Here is a 19,978-nt window from a genome sequence, read left to right as displayed (position 1 = left end):
GGGTTAAATCAAAGTGGCATGACAGAGTAAGACAAGGTAACATTATCAAATCCCAGAGTCCTATACTCAAACAATTTCTGTCAACAATTATTGATTTAACATTGGTTTCTTTTTCCCTTACAAGTTTGACAAAGCGAAGGTTATGTACCAATCGCTAGAGAAATGCTCATTCCAATTCAAGTATTGTTGGCACCTGTTGAAGGACCAACCTAAGTGGATTCGGCGCGCGATAAAGGAGGATCCAAAGTGGATGAAGACGATGTCCCCATCCCCGACCCCAACTCGATGTTCTGGAGCTACAGTTGATTCAGTTTTTGATCTCGAGGTGGATCATATGATGGAGAATGAAGTTATCGAGCCCGACCGACCAATTGGAAGGAAAGCTGAGAAAGGAAAACGAAAGGCCAAGGCCAGCATGCAGAGGAGAACTTCCAACTCAGGAAGATGAAGTATACTCTGTTGGAGGACTCACTCGCTTAGGAGAAAGAGTTTTTTCGTCTTAAAGCCGAGAAGATGGTGTATGACAAGGAGACGGAGGCCAGAAAATTACATCAAGAGGACAAACGGCTGCGGTTGGAGGCTGAGAAAGTGGAGCTCGCGAAGATATATTTTTATCCAATAATATCTACAGTTTTGAACAGACGTTTTGTCCGAAAATATGAAAAAATGTTATTGCGCCATAAGACGTTAAATAACCCTCCGAGTCTAATGACCAAAGTTTGAATACCGTACCGGATGTCGTACCGGTCAAGGCACTGGAACGAAATATTTCGGTACCGGTACCGTTTCGTGTACCGTTTCGGAATAATATTTCGGTACCGATACCGTTTCGGTACCAGTACCGTTTCGTGTACTGTTTCGGAATAGTTTATACCTGAATAAATTATATATATATATAAGCATTTACTGTATTCCAAAATAATAACAAAATAAGTCATAAACTGAATACTTCTCAATACAAGTCTTAAGTTTTAAGTTACAAACTAAATAAGTTCTTAATCCAACCATTAAAATAAAATCACTCATCCTCATCAAAAAGACAATAAGGATCAAGATTCGACATGTTAATCAAAATATTTTCATCAATGTCACCACCATCATCAACATCAACACCAACATTATCAACGTCTTCCTCATTTAGTGAGATTAATGGCTCCTCAATACTTGCCAAATCCAAATCATCTCCATCAAGAAGCTCAGATTCTTCACTCACCCATTCTTCCATCAAGTCAATATTTTCAAGATTGATTGGATTTAAAGCATCTCTTCCCTTTTTTATGCTCCTGTCAAAATAAAATCAAACATAATTGAAAATATTATGTATATTTTCAAAAGTGAAAAACATTAATATTAAAAAAATTTACCTCTCTCGCAGCTTCAAGTTATAACGAACAAATACTAAGTCATTCAAACGTTTATGTACTAATCTATTTCTCTTCTTCGAATGAATAAAATCAAATGTACTCCAGTTTCTCTCACATCCAGTTGCACTACAACATTGACTTAGTACTCGAACAGCAAACTTTTGAAGTGTTGGAACCTCGCAACCAAATTGGGTCCACCATGCAACTATAACAATAATGCAATTATAAATTATTAATTAAATGCAAGTAAAATAAAATAAGATAAAATTTAAAGTACAAAGTCACACCATTTAACAAATGATATTAATAAATGATAATACCTGGATTAAGCTTATCACGCTGGCGGATTGCTAAAGCATGTCCAAACTCACCTACTGCATTATTATACGAGTCAAGTTCTTCACTGATCTTGTCTTGATCATCAGGATCAAGTTCCATCTTCATAACACAACTGTTGAAGCCTCTTACAACATCATTTTTTTTTTAAAGCTGGGGCTATAGAAAATTCCAGGGTTAAGAAGACAACCCGCCGCATGTAATGGACTGTGAAGCTGCTTATCCCATCTAGAATCAATGATCCTGGTGAATGGACTGAATATACTAACTTTGTTATTACATCTTGCTTTTATGTTCTCTTTGGCTCTTTCCATTGCATCATACAAGTATCCCATTGCAGGCTTCTCATCCCCGTCAACAAGTCGTAGAACACGAACCAAAGGCTCACTAATTTTAACAATAAATTGACATTGAGCCCAAAACTCTTTATCTTCTAAAACAATCACAGCTATCTCTTTCCCTATGATGCTTTTAGAATGACTTGATGCAATCCATTTATCACAAGTAAACATTTGTCTCAGTTCTTTCTTAAACAAGAGCAAGCATTGGATACTTAAAAAATTTGTCGCAAACCTTGTAACTGCAGGACGACACAAATCATGACCTTTGGTGAACTCTTGTCTCATCAATGCCAAAACCCAACCATGGTTATAGATGAACTTTGTTATCTTTTTTGCCTTTTTTATAGTATCATCAATAAGGGGAAAATATCTTGGATCACAAAAATTCTCCAACATCAAGTCTATGCAATGAGCTGCACAAGGGGACCAGTAGAAAGAGCCATACTTCTGCTGTAACTTTTTTCCTGCAGCTTTATAACTTGCATCATTGTCCGTTATGAACTGCACAAGATTCTCAGCTCCAATTTCTTGAACAACCTCATCAAAGATATTAAACAATGTTTCAGCATCTTTTCTAAGGCCAGATGTATCAACAGACTTCAAGAACATTGTACCTTTCGGACAATAAACTAAAAAGTTGATTATTGATTGTTGCTTCTGATTTGTCCAAGCATCTGCCATTAGTGTACAACCGGTGTCATTCCAAACCTTCTTAATTTGTTGCAAATAATCTTGAACCTCATTCACAGCCATCTTTAACAAATTTCCTCTCAACTCATATAAAGAAGGGCCCTTAAATCCTGGTCCGATAGCAGTCATGGCATCGATAGCTGGTTGATAAAACTTGGATTGAGCCGCATTGAAAGGCAGATTAGAATCATACCACCAGCGTGCTACAGCCATCTTTGCTTGTACAAGCATCTCATTTGAACACATAGAACTCTTAATTGAAGGTTGGGCCCCAGGAGTTGTTCTTGGAGCAAAAAATCTACTTAATCCCCCCACTGACTTTCCAGTTCCAGATTCTCTCGACTTCCCCTTACCTTTTGAAAGCTGAGACTGTCCCTCCATACTATTACTATCATCAATATCATCAGATGTTAAATCTATATCGCCTCCAATCTCCAAGCTTATTTTTCTTTTTTTCTCTTTGCTTCTTTTCATTTCATCAAGCAACTCTTTCATTTGCCATTTTACATCTTCAGAGACTTTTTTACATGCTTCTACATTGCCTGGAATCCCAGCTAGATGATACTTCAACCGAGTGATCCCGCCACCTCTAATTACTTTATTACAATATAAACATTCAGTATTATTTCTAGCCCCTGGCACTGCACGTGCATGGGTCCATGCTGGATCTTCTGATCTTACAGGAGCAAGTGTTGTAGATGTAGCACTGGTTGATTGACAACTAGACATTTTTATATCCCTATATAATAATTCATAATTCAACACTTATTCAAATTCAAGTGTTTAACACTTAATAGACTGAAACTTAACATAATTTACTTGTACTAAGTTGAAACTGGAAAATTGAAAATTGAAATATATTCATCATCACTATCTTCAAGAATCTGAAATGAATGATCAACCAAAATAACTGTAAACCAATAAGTAAAATATGACAAGCAATTCCATGTGTACTGCATAGTGCATAGGCCAAGAAGAGAGAAAAAAAAATAATAGAGAAAAAAAAATTACTAGTTTACTACATCGTAGAAGGAAAAAAAAAGACCAACAAGGAAAAAAAAAGAAAAAAAAAGTGCAAGCAACGAAGTAAAAGAAAGAATTAAAAAAAAAAAGGTGCCGGCAACTAGATCAAAGAAGATAAAAGAAAAGATCAAAAAGATAAAAAAAAAAAAAAATAGTGCAGGCAACGGCAACGAGATCAAAGAAGAGAGGAAAAAAAAAAAAGAAAAACAAAGTGCAGCACTGCAGGCTACGGCAACGAGATCAAAGAAGAGAGGAAAAAAAAAATGTGCCGGTAACTAGATCAAAGAAGATAAAAGAAAAGATCAAAAAGATAAAAAAAAAAAAAAAAAAAAAAAAAAAAAAAAAAAAAAATAGTGCAGGCAATGGCAACGAGATCAAAGAAGAGAGGAAAAAAAAAAAAAAAAGCAAAGTGCAGCACTGCAGGCTACGGCAACGAGATCAAAGAAGAGAGGAAAAAAAAAACAAAAAACAAAACAAAATAAAGTGCATGCAACGAGATCAAATAAGAAAATAGATTAATAACAAAGATCAAGAAAAAAAATTGCAAAGAGTCAAAATCTCATACCAGTAGCAGTGCTGCGCAGCAAACTCTCCACTTCAAGTCCAGGTGCACGGCGGCAGGAAATTGGAAAGAGAAAATGATCTAAAAGTAAAACTGAAAACCTAAAAGACTATGGCCAAAATGACATAAATGACCCTGACCGGTTATCTAAATTTCAAAATTGCCATTAGTACATAAACTTTAAATCGACAGATGCATACCGGACGAAATATATATTCCGGCCGAAATCCGAAATACCGGCCGGTACAGTACTGTACCGGCCGGTACACCCGGTATTTTGTCCGGTACGAAATATATAGATTTTCTGTACCGGACCGGATACCGGTACGGCATGTACCGGCCGGTACGGTACGGTATCAAAAACACTGCTAATGACACAAATCATAATACATTTTGACACTTCTAACTATCTCCAATAATCAAAAACATACTTCTGATACCATAGTAAATAATAACACTAACTATGTAGTTAAACAAAAACCTATACGATTAATGGATTCGTGAAAACTTATGGGGTCTTCACGAGGTTCCTAAAGTTAATAGAAATTTCACAATTGAATTTCTAGCAGGCTGTTACAATCTCCCCTCCTAAAAAAAAGATTTCGTCCTCGAAATCGAAGTAAGAAATAACAAGTTAAGGAATAGGTGTTGCTTACCAACTTGCTGTCTATCCCGTATATATTTGCCTTTGAGATTATGTCATTCCTTAACTCTCTTACTTTAATCAACAATTATATTATACTTCTTTCCACAAGATTAGCCAAGTTGTATCGACACACTCTCCAAACCTAAAACTTCAAGTAAATAATCTTCCGAAACTCTTATTTAGAAAAACATAGGCGATATATTTTAAATGTTCTTATAAATACCATAATTAGTAGAGAATTCTTCAAAATTAAGTCGTTAACCTCTCTCTCTCTCTCTCTCTCTCTCTCTCTCTCTCTCTCTCTCTCTCTTTTTATTTTTTCTATTTTTTTTAACAAAATCGGTGGCCCTCTGTTTTAGACCAGACAACTCTGATCCACATGATTTTTATAGGTCTTCTGTAGCTGTCAGGCGTCGTATAGCTATGACACTACTTTGCTCTTTTGTAGTTGTCAGGCGCCGCAGCTATGATACTACATTGCTCTTCTGTAGTTGTCAGGCACCGCATAGCTATGACACTACTTTGTTCTTCTGTAATTGTCAGGCACCGCAGCTATGATACTACATTGCTCTTGTCTCCTGTAGAGAAATGTTTCACGAGAGATGATTCGTCATAATTTTCTCTATAAAAGAATTATTTAGTTCATCTTTTTTCATATCTCATCTTCTTCACTTTTCTGAAATTAATCTGCATTCTTACTCTGCAATCTCTTTCTGCTTACTCACTTTGCAATGGCTAAGCAATCTTCTCATTACCAAAACATGAGGTATTCTGCACCTCGTTCACCAGTTGTTTATGCTTCTTCCGTAGGTGCTATAATGCAATCCAATAATGATCTGACTAATAAGTCAGATAATGAACTTATCTATGAGTTTGTGAGTCTCGGTACTCGATACTCATCAATCATTATCGCATATTCTCAGCGACTGCAATCCAGGACTGGTGGGGTTGACAAACTCCACGAGAATATTTCTATCCTTCAGAGGCTTCTTATGAAATCCAACATGAAGATAGAAACAGTAAAGCGAGAGAACAGAGATTTAAAATCTTTGCTTAACTCTTCTTTTCGAGTGGCTACTCCTTTAGATAGGAAAGACATGCAGATTTTTGAAGAGCAAGAGCGTTTAAAGATTGAGGCAAAGAGCCTCAAATTTCTATAATTTTGTTTTTATGATAGTAAAATAATACTTCACAAATATTCATATTTGTGTTTCTATCTTCTGGTAGATGTTTTATGTGCTCCATTTTATTTCTTTCAGAGATTTTCATATATATGACATGATCCAATGACTCATATAAATATGCATTTAATCATGCATATCCAAACTCTCAGTAATCTTCAAGTTAATAAAAACCTCAAGGAGTTCTACTGGTCTAGGACTAACTTACTTCTTTATAATCGCAACAATCAGTCATCTTCCTAGGTGGTACTTCGATAACTGACCAGTTAATAACTTAAACTTGAGACTTTCTCTCTTATGATTGTCATAACTCTTCTATCCATCATGAGTTATCAATTATTCTAACTCTAAATGATTTGTTCCTAATGTTCATATAAATCTTCAAGACCAAGATTTTACTCCTCATATAATAGTCTTCAAAAGAAGATCGATCTATGTATCCATAAAGATAGTGCCTTGCCAGAAATCATTTACTGGCGGCGTGGTAATACTATTATCATAAATGAATTCTACTAAGGCTAAAGCTTCTCCTAATCAAATTACTCTTCCAAACACAATTTCTATCGTATTCTCAGAATCAAAACAATTTCCAAATATGTGAAATACCATTCATCAATCCTACATATCCTTTCTCATATTACTAAAAGGTATTCTATATCTACATTGGTATGAATAATAATACTTCTAATGAAAATTGTTACTCTTACTACTAGGGTAACAATTCAACTTCCAAGCTGAATTCTCAAGCACTACCACAATTAATAGAAACTGTGACGCCCCCAAAATTCGTTTGGGATCGAACGGAAATTTGAAGCGTCGAGACATGCAACATAAAGTTACCTGCCCCCGTTCATGACATATAAGATACAATGTTCCTAACATGCATCTAACAATATGCAATATTCGCAGCGGATAATTTTTTTTTTCTTTAGCAATACTATGCACCAGATTGAAAATATCTCAAATGCTTAAAACATACTTCATACATAAAAACCTATTGAACAACTAAAATCACAACACTAGTCCAAAATAATTATGATCCAAAAGTACTGGAGATGCAACTCCATCGTACAAGTAGTAATTTAACTGCTATATTAACATTAACGACGCACCGTCGTTCAATCGACTGTATCTAGTTGGGCAGCTCCTGATCCTCCTTCAGGTCCTGTAACAAGATCTACCATTCGGGGGGAATGGTAGTTGGGACTACCACAGTGAGATTTGATTACAAATCTCAGCAAGTTAATAAAAAACTTCCACACATGCTAATGATGCATGGATGACAGTAAAATCATAAATGTATAATCAAATTCATAAATAATTAAAGCATAACTTAGCGTACAACATAGCATAATTGACATAAATTAAATTGAAACATGAACTGAACTTGACTTGACATGAACTTAATCTGAAACTTGACTTAGTATGAACTTACTCTGAAACTTGAATTAACATGAAAAATACATACTCCACAGTTGTTGTGGCCCCATGTATTCTACGTGTAAATACACACTCCACAGTTGTTGTCGCCCCATGTATTCTACGCAAACTTGACTTAACGTGAAAAATACATACTCCACAGTTGTTGTGGCCCCATGTATTCTACGTGTAAATACATACTCCACAGTTGTTGTGGCCCCATGTATTCTACACAAACTGAATGTACTCAAGATGAAACGTGACTGGAAAACGAAAGGACTGGAGCCCTAACGTAACATAACGTGATTTGAACATAACTTGAAATACATGACCAACTTGAGATAGAAACATTTCGTAACATGGCATAACATATAATAGACAACATATTTAACATGACATACTTGTAATGTACAGTAATACATGACAGAATAAATTCTGTATAATAGACAATTACGTGATAACTTGGCATGGCATGACATATATGATAGCATACATACATACACTGTAGTTCCTTTACTTAGCACACATACACAATAGACTGGTAGTAAGTTAAAAGCTAACTTACCTCGATCTCCGCATTTCTTATAAAACTTCAAGTGCGATCACGAGGAACTGTAATTAGTGATTCTAAAAATTAGAACTAAATCACTAATAATTTGAAATTTGGAAAATACTAACTTAAAGAGTAAAATTTTCATTTTACTCTCTACATGTGGGAAAATGACCGTTTTACCCACAAATTTAGCCAAGAAACTGTTTTTCTTCTTCCAGTTTCTAAGTTTCTAAATCTAAGAAAATCTTTCATCAAAACCTTTAATCATGCAAAAATCCTCAACCAATAGTCACATATACATGTTAACAATACTCCATAAAACTTTCGGACCAATATCTATCCATTAGCTTGGTCAAAAACTCCAAACTATAACATATTCTCCAGTTTATCTCCCAGAATGACCTTTCTATAGTTGACACAATATTTGACTGACCAAATGATCTTCAAATGGGGCAAATAAGATATCCATGTAAAAGAACTACTAAAAGCTGTCCGGGAGAGAGTGTTTGATAATCTTTTATTGGAATGTGTAATTGAAGATAAGTTCATGGGTACTGGCTGGACATACTTATGGACGAGATAAGGGAGGTGATAAGGCTGGAGTTGAGAGTTGAGTGTGGTTTTCTCCTACCCAAAATATCTATAAAAGATTATCTCAAAATATTCTATCCAATAATGTCTACAAAAATCAGTTCAATATATTTTCCAAATGTGGAGTAGACTTGGAAGAGTAAGGTGGCTAAAATATTTCCATGTGTCTAAATAAAATTTTGCTAACCTAATTTGGACATTACACACTGTGATTTTGAAAAAAACACTGCACTTAGTACGTTTACCGAGCTTACTATTCACTCCAAAAATAAACGTAACAAACTTAGTACTGAAAAATCTTCAATATTCAATTAAGTCTAGTGGTGTAGACTATAATGTATTCTAACACTTCTAACTATCTCAAATAATTAAAATCGCATTTCTAGCACCATAGTGAGGGATAACACTAACTATGTTGACATGCTAAAACCTATGCGATTAATCAATTAGTGTAAACTTACAGAGTTTTCACGAGGTTCCTAAAGTCAATAGAAATTCCACAATTGAATTTCTAGCGGCTGTTACAATCTCTCCTCCTAAAAAAAATTTCGTCCTCGAAATCGACATAAGTAACAATTCAAAAGTTAAGGAAACACATATACTTTATTGATATTCGAATAAAGAAGTACAACGTCTGATATTGTCAGTCCCGTACAAGTGAACCACAAAGTATCAATTAAGCAAAAGCCCAAAACAACTCTGCAAGACTGAATTTAGATGTCAAACAATTGGGGGTACTTGGCTCGCATATCAACTTCCCTCTCCCAAGTCGCCTCTTGAATATTATGATTTTGCCAAAGTACTTTGACCAATGGGATCTTACGGTTCCGCAACTCTTTATCTTTCCAGTCAAGAATTTGCATTGGCTTCTCTTCATAGGTCAAGTTGGGTTGTAAAGGTATGCTATCGGGATCCACTATCATTGGTGTCTGATTCCCAAAACTCTTTTTCAAAGAAGACACGTGGAAAACATTATGAATTCCATGGAACTCAGTTGGCAATTCCAAACAATATGCAACTACTCCCACTTTCTCCAATATCTCATAGGGTCCCACATATCTCAGACTTAACTTGTTTTTCACTCCGAAACGACTTACTCCTGTCATAGGAGATACCTTCACATAGACCCAATCTCCAACTTTAAAATCTATGCTCCTCCTTCGATTATCAGCATAGCTCTTCTGTCGACTCTGTGTTGTTTTCATCCTTTCTTTAATCAAGTGTACTTGGTCCTTAATCTCTTGTAAGACTTCTGGTCCAACTATTTTGCTTTCCCCTACTTCATCCCAATACAGAGGTGATCTACACTTCCTACCATACAAGACTTCATATGGTGCCATTTGAATAGTGGCCTGGAAACTATTGTTATAAGCAAATTCTACCAAAGGTAATTGTTTCTCCCAATTCCCTTCGTAATCCAAAACACAGGCTCTTAGCATATCTTCCAAAGTTTGAATCGTCCTTTCTGTCTGTCCATCTGTTTGTGGGTGGTATGCACTACTAAACCTCAGACTAGAGCCCATCGATTCTTGTAAACTTTTCCAGAAGCGTGACGTAAAACGAGGGTCTCTATCTGATACGATCGTCTTAGGCACTCCATGCAATCTGACAATCTCTGCTATATAAATTCTCGTCAATCTTTCTAGAGAATCTGTATTCTTGATGGGTATGAAGTGAGCACTTTTTGTCAGACGATCAACTATTACCCAGATAGTATTATTTCCAGCTGAGGTCCTTGGAAAGCCTACTATAAAATCCATGGAAATATCCTCCCATTTCCATTTTGGGATTGGCAATGACTGCAATTTACCGGCTGGCTTTTGGTGCTCTGCTTTTACTAATCTACAGACAGAACATTTGTTCACAAATTCTGCTATGTCCTTCTTCATTCCTTCCCACCAAAAAGACTATTTCAAATCCTGATATATTTTTGTACTACCAGGATGAGCAGTTTAAGGTGTGTTATGAGCTTCCTTTAGTACTTTTTCCTTTAACTCCTCATCTGCTGGAATGACTCTTCGGTCCTTGTAATACAGAGTCCCATCCTCTCTGAGGCTAAAGTCCACTGGTCCTTTTGACTTTTCGATCTTTTTTACAACTTCCGCAAGTTTACTGTCCTTCTTTTGACGGTCTTTCAGTTCTTCCCAGTCCAATGGAATTAATTCTTGGATTATAGTCAACATGGTTTCCTGACTACGGTTTCTAATCAACAGTTTTCTCATACTACATAAGAGGGAATTTACTTCTGATGAAGGAACTGATGAAGCTTCTTGTCTGCTCTTGCGGCTTAAAGCATCAGCTACCACGTTGGCCTTTCCAGGATGATACTTGATGTCGCACTAATAGTCGCTGATTAATTCCAGCCATCTTCTTTGCCTCATATTAAGATTCTTCTGCTCAAACAGGTACTTTAGGCTTTTGTGATCCGTGAAGACTTCACACTTCTCGCCATACAAATAATGTCTCCAAATCTTAAGAGCAAAAACTACTGCAGCTAATTCCAAATCATGAGTAGGATAATTCTGTTCGTGATTCTTCAGTTGTCGTGAAGCATAAGCAACCACTTTCCCTTCTTGCATTAGCACACATCCGAGTCCTGCCTTAGATGCATCGCTATATACCACAAAAGATTTAAGAGGTTCCGGCAGTGTAAGTACCGGTGCGGTGGTAAGTCTTTTCTTCAACTCAAGAAAACTTGTTTCGCACTTATCATTCCAAGTAAATTTCACATTTTTCTTAGTAAGGGCGGTGAGTAGTCCAGACAAACGGGAGAATCCTTCCACAAATCTCCTATAGTAACCAGCCAGTCCTAAGAAACTTCGGATCTCATGCACACTGGTCGGTCTCTGCCAGTTCGTTACGGCTTCAATCTTGCTCGGGTCTACTGCTACTCCTCTACTAGAGATCACATGACCTAAAAATTTTACTTCTTCCAGCCAGAACTCACACTTACTAAGTTTTTGCATAAAGTTTCTGATCCTTAAGTATAGTTAAAGCCATGCTTAGATGATGTCTGTGTTCCTCCTTGTTCTTAGAGTAGATTAAGATGTCATCAATGAATACGATAACAAAATTATCCAAATAATGTCTGAATATTTTGTTCATCATGTCCATGAATGCGGCTAGAGCATTGGTTAATCCAAAAGGCATCACTAAAAACTTGAAGTGGCCATACCTTGTCCTAAAGGTAGTTTTCAGCACATCTTGATCCTTGACTTTTAGCTGATGATACCCAGATCTCAGGTCAATCTTTGAAAACACTGCTGCTCCTTGCAATTGATCCAATAAATCATCGATTCTGGGTAATGGGTATCTATTCTTAATGGTCACCTTATTCAACTCTCTATAGTCTATACACATCCTCATAGATCCATCTTTTTTCTTCACAAATAACACAGGTGCTCCCCACAGCGAAGAACTAGGGCGGATAAAACCCTTCTCCAAAAGTTCTTCCAATTGTAGCTTGAGCTCCTTCAATTCGGTAGGGGCCATACGATATGGCGCCTTGTGAGTCGGAGTTGTTGCCGGCTCCAACTCTATTTGGAATTCTACTTCTCTATCCAGTGGTAAACCAAGTAACTCATCAACGAAAACTTCAGGAAAGTCTTCAACCACAGGTATCCCTTGGATTCCTATAGTTTTGGTTGTCTCCTCTACAGTTATCAATAGAAACGCTGAGGCTCTATCATCGATACACTTCCTAGCTTGCAACGCCGAGATCAAAGGTGGGGTGGCCTTAACTGATGTTCCTGTGTAACTCATCCTGTCTTCAGTTGGAGGTTCAAACACAACCTCTCGTTTCCGACAGTCTATCTTAGCGTAGTGCTTGAAAAGCCAGTCCATCCCCAAAATCAGGTCGAATTCCATCTAAGCGAATACTAACAAGTTAGCCTTCAGTGTCCTTCCTTCTAGCTCTAACGGACAATCCTTAACTAAACGGGTACAAGATATTGTATTCCCATCGGGAATTAATACTACAACCCGTCGTGGTAATAGTTCAGTCTGAAAACTACAAATTTGTGCAAACGCTGCAGACACAAAGGACTGCGACGCACCTGAATAGAATAGTGCAAAAGCCGAGAACCTAAACAAATTAACCCTTCCTAAAAAAATATATATACACCAATATTAATACTAATTCTAACACATTCATAATACCTGCAACATCATAAATACTAAAAGGAAAGAAAAATATATATATATATATAAAAAAAATATACCAGTCATGACGCCAGTTTCATCAGTTTCAGGTGCGTCAACATCAAAATCACCGGGTGTTACTGTATACACTCGTGCCGGGATGTGGGGCCTTGGCTTGCGATCACCAGCTCCACTACCTTTTTTGGCGTTAGAACAATCTCTAATCATATGTCCTGGTTTTCCACATCGGTAACAGACTCCATATCCCTTGTAACATTCTCCAGAATGAAGCTTACCACACTTAGGGCATGGTGAATAAAAGGACAGCTTCTGTCCTCCAATCATTATTCCCTTGCCTTTCTCCGGACTAGAAAAAGGCCTCTTTTTCTCAGCACTACTGCTTGTAGTAAATGGCATGGCCCTCTTTCGATCGGTCATGTTCTGGATCGCCAATTCCTTCTGCTCAGCCTCTGCTACCGTCGCTACATTTACCAACTCTTGGTAATTCTCTATTCTAAGGCAAGCTACTTGACTTCGGATTCTAGGCAGAAGTCCTGCTTGAAACTTTTGTGCCTGCATCTTTTGAGTTGAAATCAAGTGTGATGCAAACCTTCCCAATGCCATGAATTTAGCGGCATACTGCTCTACAGTCAAACTACCTTGTGTTAAGGACGCAAATTCCAAGGCTTTCAATTGTTTGACAGAGTCTGGGAAGAATCTGTTGTCAAACTCTTCCTTGAACCTCTCCCAAGACAATGCAGCCATACTACCTAGTTCCCTAACTAGAAGTTGCCTACGTGTATCCCACCATATTCCAGCTTCTCCTTGGAATAGGTATCTAGCATATAGAACCTTTTGGTCCTCAAGACATCCACAAATCTTGTACGTTCTCTCGAGATCTATAATCCATTTCTCGGCTCTCAGTGGCCCTTCATTACCAAAAAAAATTTGGGTAACGGTAAAGCATAAACTTCTCATATGGACAACCCTTAACTTTGGGTCTAGGTGCGTTCACTTGTTGCTGTTGCTGATGTCTAAGCACGTCAGTCAGCCTACGCATAACTTCAGTTAATCCTCCATCCATCGGGGAATCATGATTCTCCCGATTGATACCACCTTCAAGGTTTTGAGGTATTCTACCATGAGTCATTTGTCCCTTCCTGTAACACACGAGTATACATATTACAATCACATAATACCTATCATACCTTTAAGAAATTCAAGCCTAATGACAACTAAATTTTAAACATAATATTTGGTGCATTTCCTAAGGACCTGTGGATTTACTGCCCAGAGACGTATTGCTCTGATACCACCCTGTGACGCCCCCAAATTCCATTCGAGATCGAACGGAAATTTGAAACGTCGAGACATGCAACACAAGGTTACCTGCCCCCGTTCATGACATATAAGATGCAATGTTCCTAACATGCATCTAACAATATGCAATATTCGCAGCGGATAATTTTTTTTTTCTTTAGCAATACTATGCACCAAATTGAAAATATTCCAAATGCTTAAAACATACTTCATACATAAAAACCTATTAAACAACTAAAATCACAACACTAGTCCAAAATAATTATGATCCAAAAGTACTGGAGATTCAACTCCATCGTACAAGTAGTAATTTAACTACTATATTAACATTAACGACGCACTTTCGTTCAATCGACTGTGTCTAGTTGGCCAGCTCATGATCCTCCTTCAGGTCCTATAACAAGATCTACCATTCTGGGGAATGGTAGTTGGGACTACCACAGTGAGATTTGATTACAAATCTCAGCAAGTTAACAAAAAACTTCCACACATGCTAATGATGCATGGATGACAGTAAAAGCATAAATGCATAATCAAATTCATAAATAATTAAAGCATAACTTAGCGTATAACATAACATAATTGACATAACTTAAATTGAAACATGAACTGAACTTGACTTGACATGAACTTGATCTGAAACTTGACTTAGTATGAACTTACTCTGAAACTTGAATTAACATGAAAAATACATACTCCACAGTTGTTGTGGCCCCATGTATTCTACGCAAACTTGACTTAACATGAAAAATACATACTCCACAGTTGTTGTGGCCCCATGTATTCTACGTGTAAATACATACTCTACAGTTGTTGTGGCCCCATATATTCTACACATCACAATGCAGTTAAATACATACTCCACAGTTGTTGTGGCCCCATGTATTCTACACAAACTGAATGTACTCAAGATGAAACGTGACTGGAAAACGAAAGGACTGGAGCCCTGAGGTAACATAACGTGATTTGAACATAATTTGAAATACATGACCAACTTGAGATAGAAACATTTCGTAATATGGCATAACATATAATAGACAACATATTTAACATGACATACTTGTAATGTACAGTAATACATGACAGAATATATTATGTAACAGATAAAAATTGATGACAGAATAAATTCTGTATAATAGACAATTACGTGATAACTTGGCATGGCATGACGTATATGATAACATACATACATACATACACTGTAGTTCCTTTACTTAGCACACATACACAGTAGACTGGTAGTAAGTTAAAAGCTAACTTACCTCGATCTCCGCGTTTCTTATAAAACTTCAAGTGCGATCACGAGAAACTGCAATTAGTGATTCTAAAAGTTAGAACTAAATCACTAATAATTTGAAATATGAAAAATACTAACTTAAAGAGTAAAATTTTCATTTTACTCTCTACATGTGGGAAAATGACCGTTTTACCCATAACTTAATGATTTTGCATACTAACTCCAAAAGTTTCCAAAATTTACATTCCTCATGTAAATTTTGTCCTAAACTTAAATATCAACTCAAAAAAATTTAAAACAAAACACAACTGTGGAAAACACACTATGGCCGAAACATCCATAGGCCATTTCCCTTGATTTTTTTGTTGCAATTCCTTTCAACTTCAAAACTCATGCTTAAACCAAAATTTTGCAACAAACATCTTCCAATCCTAAGTTCAAAACCATACTTAAAACATCCATTTAGAATAAGCTAATAATCAACACCAAACTTTTTTTATAAAAGATCCAAGCACTTGAATCACAAGTTTTGACCTTAAATCAAAACATCTCCAAGAGTTTCAAAAATCAAATCTTACTTCTAACATATTCATAATATCATCCTAACATCAAACATGCTTTAAATCATCAAACCAAAGTCACCAAAATCACAAAATAACATTTGGAGTTTTTGGTTTTACACTTAGTCCAAAAACAGAAACTTTTTCCTCAACTAGTTTTGATAAATCTCTTGATCTATGACTTATAAATATATGATCTTCAAACCAAACCATCACATGGTTTAAAAAGATGTCATAAAACATATATAAGCTTCTAATTCAAGATCACATGGTTAGAAATTAACCAAAACATAAATTTAGCCAAGAATATCCACACTTTGGCTTATTTGAATATCTCTTTACATAAAATTTCATATCTTTGAAACTAACATCAAATATCTTCAAAATAATAATATAACATGTATATAAGATACTTAGGATCCTCCAATAAAATTATTAAAGTCATTAGAATAGGTTTAGACCACCAAAGAGTTAAACTTTCTCAAAAAAGAAACTGTTTTTCTTCTTCCAGTTTCTAAGTTTCTAAATCTAAGAAAATATTTCACCAAAACCTTTAATCATGCACAAATCCTCAACCAATAGTCACATATACATGTTAAAAATACTCCATAAAAATTTCGGACCAATATCTATCCATTAGCTTGGTCAAAAACTCCAAACTATAACATATTCTCCAGTTTATCTCCCAGAATGACCTTTCTATAGTTTACATAATATTTGACTAACCAAATGATCTTCAAATGGTGAAAATAAGATATCCATGTAAACTAGACTCAAAAATGAACAACTTATATGAAGGAGACTTTATGATAAAATACTTACAACAGCTTCGAAATGGGCGTGCAAAAGAACTCCTAAAAACTGTCCAAGAGAGAGTGTTTGATAATCTTTTATTGGAAGGTGTAATTGAAGATAAGTTCATGGGTACTGGCTGGACATACTTATGGACGAGATAAGGGAGGTGATAAGGCTGGAGTTGAGAGTTGAGTGTGGTTTTCTCCTACCCAAAATATCTATAAAAGATTATCTCAAAATATTTTATCCAATAATGTCTACAAAAATCAACTCAATATATTTTCCAAATGTGGAGTAGACTTGGAAGAGTAAGGTGGCTAAAATATCTCCATGTGTCTAAATAAAATTTTCCTAACCTAATTTGGACATTACACACTGTGATTTTGAAAAAAACACCGTGCTTAGTACGTTTACCGAGCTTACTATTCACTCCAAAAATAAACGTAACAAACTTAGTACTGAAAAATCCTCAATATTCAATTAAGCCTAGTGGTATTGACTATAATGTATTCTGACACTTCTAACCATCTCAAATAATTAAAATCGCATTTCTAGCACCATAGTGAGGGATAACACTAACTATGTTGACATGCTAAAACCTATGCGATTAATCAATTCGTGTAAACTTACGGAGTTTTCACAAGATTCCTAAAGTCAATAGAAATTCCACAATTGAATTTCTAGCGGCTGTTACAGAAACAATGACTCATTTGAATCAAACAATGTACAATTTACCAACCACAATGACTTGACCTACTCCAAAATAACAATAATGCAATACTACCATCAATTGCAATCAGATCAACGTTAACTATATTTACCTCAACTAATCCTTCATCCATCGGGATATTCTGATCCTCTTGATTGTTATCTCCTTTAGGATTCCAAGGTATTCTATCACGAGTCATGTATCCCTTCTTGAAACACACGAGTATATGTATTAAAACCACATACTACCTTTCATACCTTAAGAAATTCAAACCTACTAACGACTAAAATTTCAAGCCTAATGTTTGGTGCATTTCCTAAGGACATGTGGATTTACTGCCCAGAGACGTATTGCTCTGATACCACCCTGTGACGCCCCCAAATTTCGTTTGGGATTGGACGGACATTTGAAGCGTTGAGACATGCAACACAAGGTTACTTGCCCCCGTTCATGACATATAAGATGCAATGTTCCTAACATGCATATAACATTATGCAATATTCGCAGCGGATAATTTTTTTTTTTTAGCAATACTATGCACCAAATTGAAAATATCCCAAATTCTTAAAACATACTTCATACATAAAGACTCATTGAATAGATCACAACACTAGTCCAAAATGGTTATGATCCAAAAAGTACTAGAGATGCAACTCTATTGTACAAGTAGTAATTTACGTTAACTACTATATTAACATTGACGTCGCACCGTCGCTTAGTCAACTGTATCTAGTTGATCAACTCATGATTCTCCTTCAGGTCCTGTAACAAGATCTACCATTCGGGAGGAATGGTAGTTGAGACTACCAAAGTGAGATTTGATTACAAATCTCAGTAAGTTAACAAAAAACTTCCACACAAGCTAATGATGCATGGATGACAGTAAAAGCATAAATGCATAATCAAATTCATAAGTAATTAAAGCATAACTTGGCGTACAAAATAGCATAATTGACATAACTTAAATTGAAACATGAACTGAACTTGACTTGACATGAACTTGATCTGAAACTTGACTTAACATGAAAAATATATACTCCACAGTTGTTGTGGTCCCATGTATTCTACGTGTAAATACATACTCCACAGTTGTTGTGGCCCCATGTATTCTACACAAACTTGACTTAACATGAAAAATACATACTCCACAGTTGTTGTGGCCCCATGTATTCTACACAAACTTGACTTAACATGAAAAATACATACTCCACAGTTGTTGTGGCCCTATATATTCTACGTGTAAATACATAATCCATAGTTGTTGTGGCCCTATGTATTCTACAGAAACTTGACTTAACATGAAAAATACATACTCCATAGTTGTTGTGGCCACATGTATTCTACGTGTAAATACATACTCCACAGTTGTTGTGGCCCCATGTATTCTACGGAAACTTATTCTTTAACTGCTTAAATACATACTCCACAGTTGTTGTGACCCCATGTATTCTACGTGTCACAATTGTTGTGTCTCACGTAGTGTATGCGTCACAATTGCTGTGACCCCATACATAAGTAATCAAGATGAAACGTGACTGAAATACGAAATGACTGAAGCCCTGATGTAACATAACGTGACTTGAACATAACTTGAAATACATGACCAACTTGAGATAGAAACATTTCGTAACATGGCATAACATATAATAGACAACATATTTAACATGACATACTTGCAACAGTAAATATTACATGACTTGACATACATGTAATAGATGGTATACTTAGCATGACGTACTTGTAAGGTACAGTAATACATGACAGAATATATTATGTAACAGATAAAAATTGATGACAGAATCAATTCTGTATAATAGACAATTACGTGATAACTGGGCATGGCATGACATATATGATAACACACATACATACACTGTAGTTCATTTACTTAGCACACATACACAGTAGACTGCTAGTAAGTTAAAAGCTAACTTACATCGATCTCCGCGTTTCTTATAAAACTTTAAGCGCGATCACGAGGAACTGTAATTAGTGATTCTAAAAGTTAGTACTAAATCACTAATAAATTGAAATATATAAAATACTAACTTAAAGAATAAAATTTCCATTTTACTCTCTGCATGTAAGAAAATGATCGTTTTACCCATGACTTAAGGATTTTGCATACTAACTCCAAAAGTCACCAAAATTTACATGCATCATGTAAATTTTATCCTAAATTCAAATATCAATTTAGAAAAATTTAAAACTAATCACAACTATTAAAACTCCATAGGGCCGAAATTTCCATATGCTATTTCTATTGATTTTTGTTTCCAACTTGTTTTGATCAATCTTTTGATCTATGACTTATAAATATGTAATCTTCAAACCAAACCATCACATGGTTTAAAAAGATATCTTAAAACATATATAAGCTTCTAATTCAAGATCACATGGTTAAAAATTAACCAAAACATAAATTTAGCCAAGAACATCTACACTTTGGCTTATATGAATATCTCTTTGCATAAAATTTCATATCTTTGAAACTAATATCAAATATCTTCA

General features: G+C 35.7%; 1 protein-coding gene across 1 annotated transcript; it reads right to left on the bottom strand.

The window, feature by feature from the left end:
• Nucleotides 1-499: 499 nt before the first annotated feature.
• LOC122306295 lies at nt 500-12,573 on the bottom strand. The gene is made up of 6 exons (XM_043118727.1): nt 12,101-12,573; nt 1,970-3,470; nt 1,685-1,802; nt 1,365-1,569; nt 1,118-1,283; nt 500-625 (listed from the first exon to the last, which is right to left on the bottom strand). The coding sequence occupies exons 1-6, from the start codon at nt 12,571-12,573 to the stop codon at nt 500-502; spliced, it is 2,589 nt and encodes an 862-aa protein (XP_042974661.1).
• Nucleotides 12,574-19,978: the final 7,405 nt, after the last annotated feature.

Source organism: Carya illinoinensis, chromosome 4 (genome assembly GCF_018687715.1).
Source record: "Carya illinoinensis cultivar Pawnee chromosome 4, C.illinoinensisPawnee_v1, whole genome shotgun sequence".
NCBI classification, from domain to species: domain Eukaryota; kingdom Viridiplantae; phylum Streptophyta; class Magnoliopsida; order Fagales; family Juglandaceae; genus Carya; species Carya illinoinensis.
This window is presented reverse-complemented; position numbering and strand designations above follow the sequence as displayed.

Bases quoted from the DNA above. Each gene is read 5' to 3' on its own strand.
- LOC122306295 (XM_043118727.1), bottom strand. From the start codon at position 12,573: ATGGAATTCGACCTGATTTTGGGGATGGACTGGCTTTTCAAGCACTAC. The intron at 1,570-1,684 runs GTATTATCATTT...TTATTGTTATAG, and splicing joins GCGTGATAAGCTTAATCCAG to TTGCATGGTGGACCCAATTT. The intron at 1,284-1,364 runs GTAAATTTTTTT...TTATTTTGACAG, and splicing joins AACTTGAAGCTGCGAGAGAG to GAGCATAAAAAAGGGAAGAG.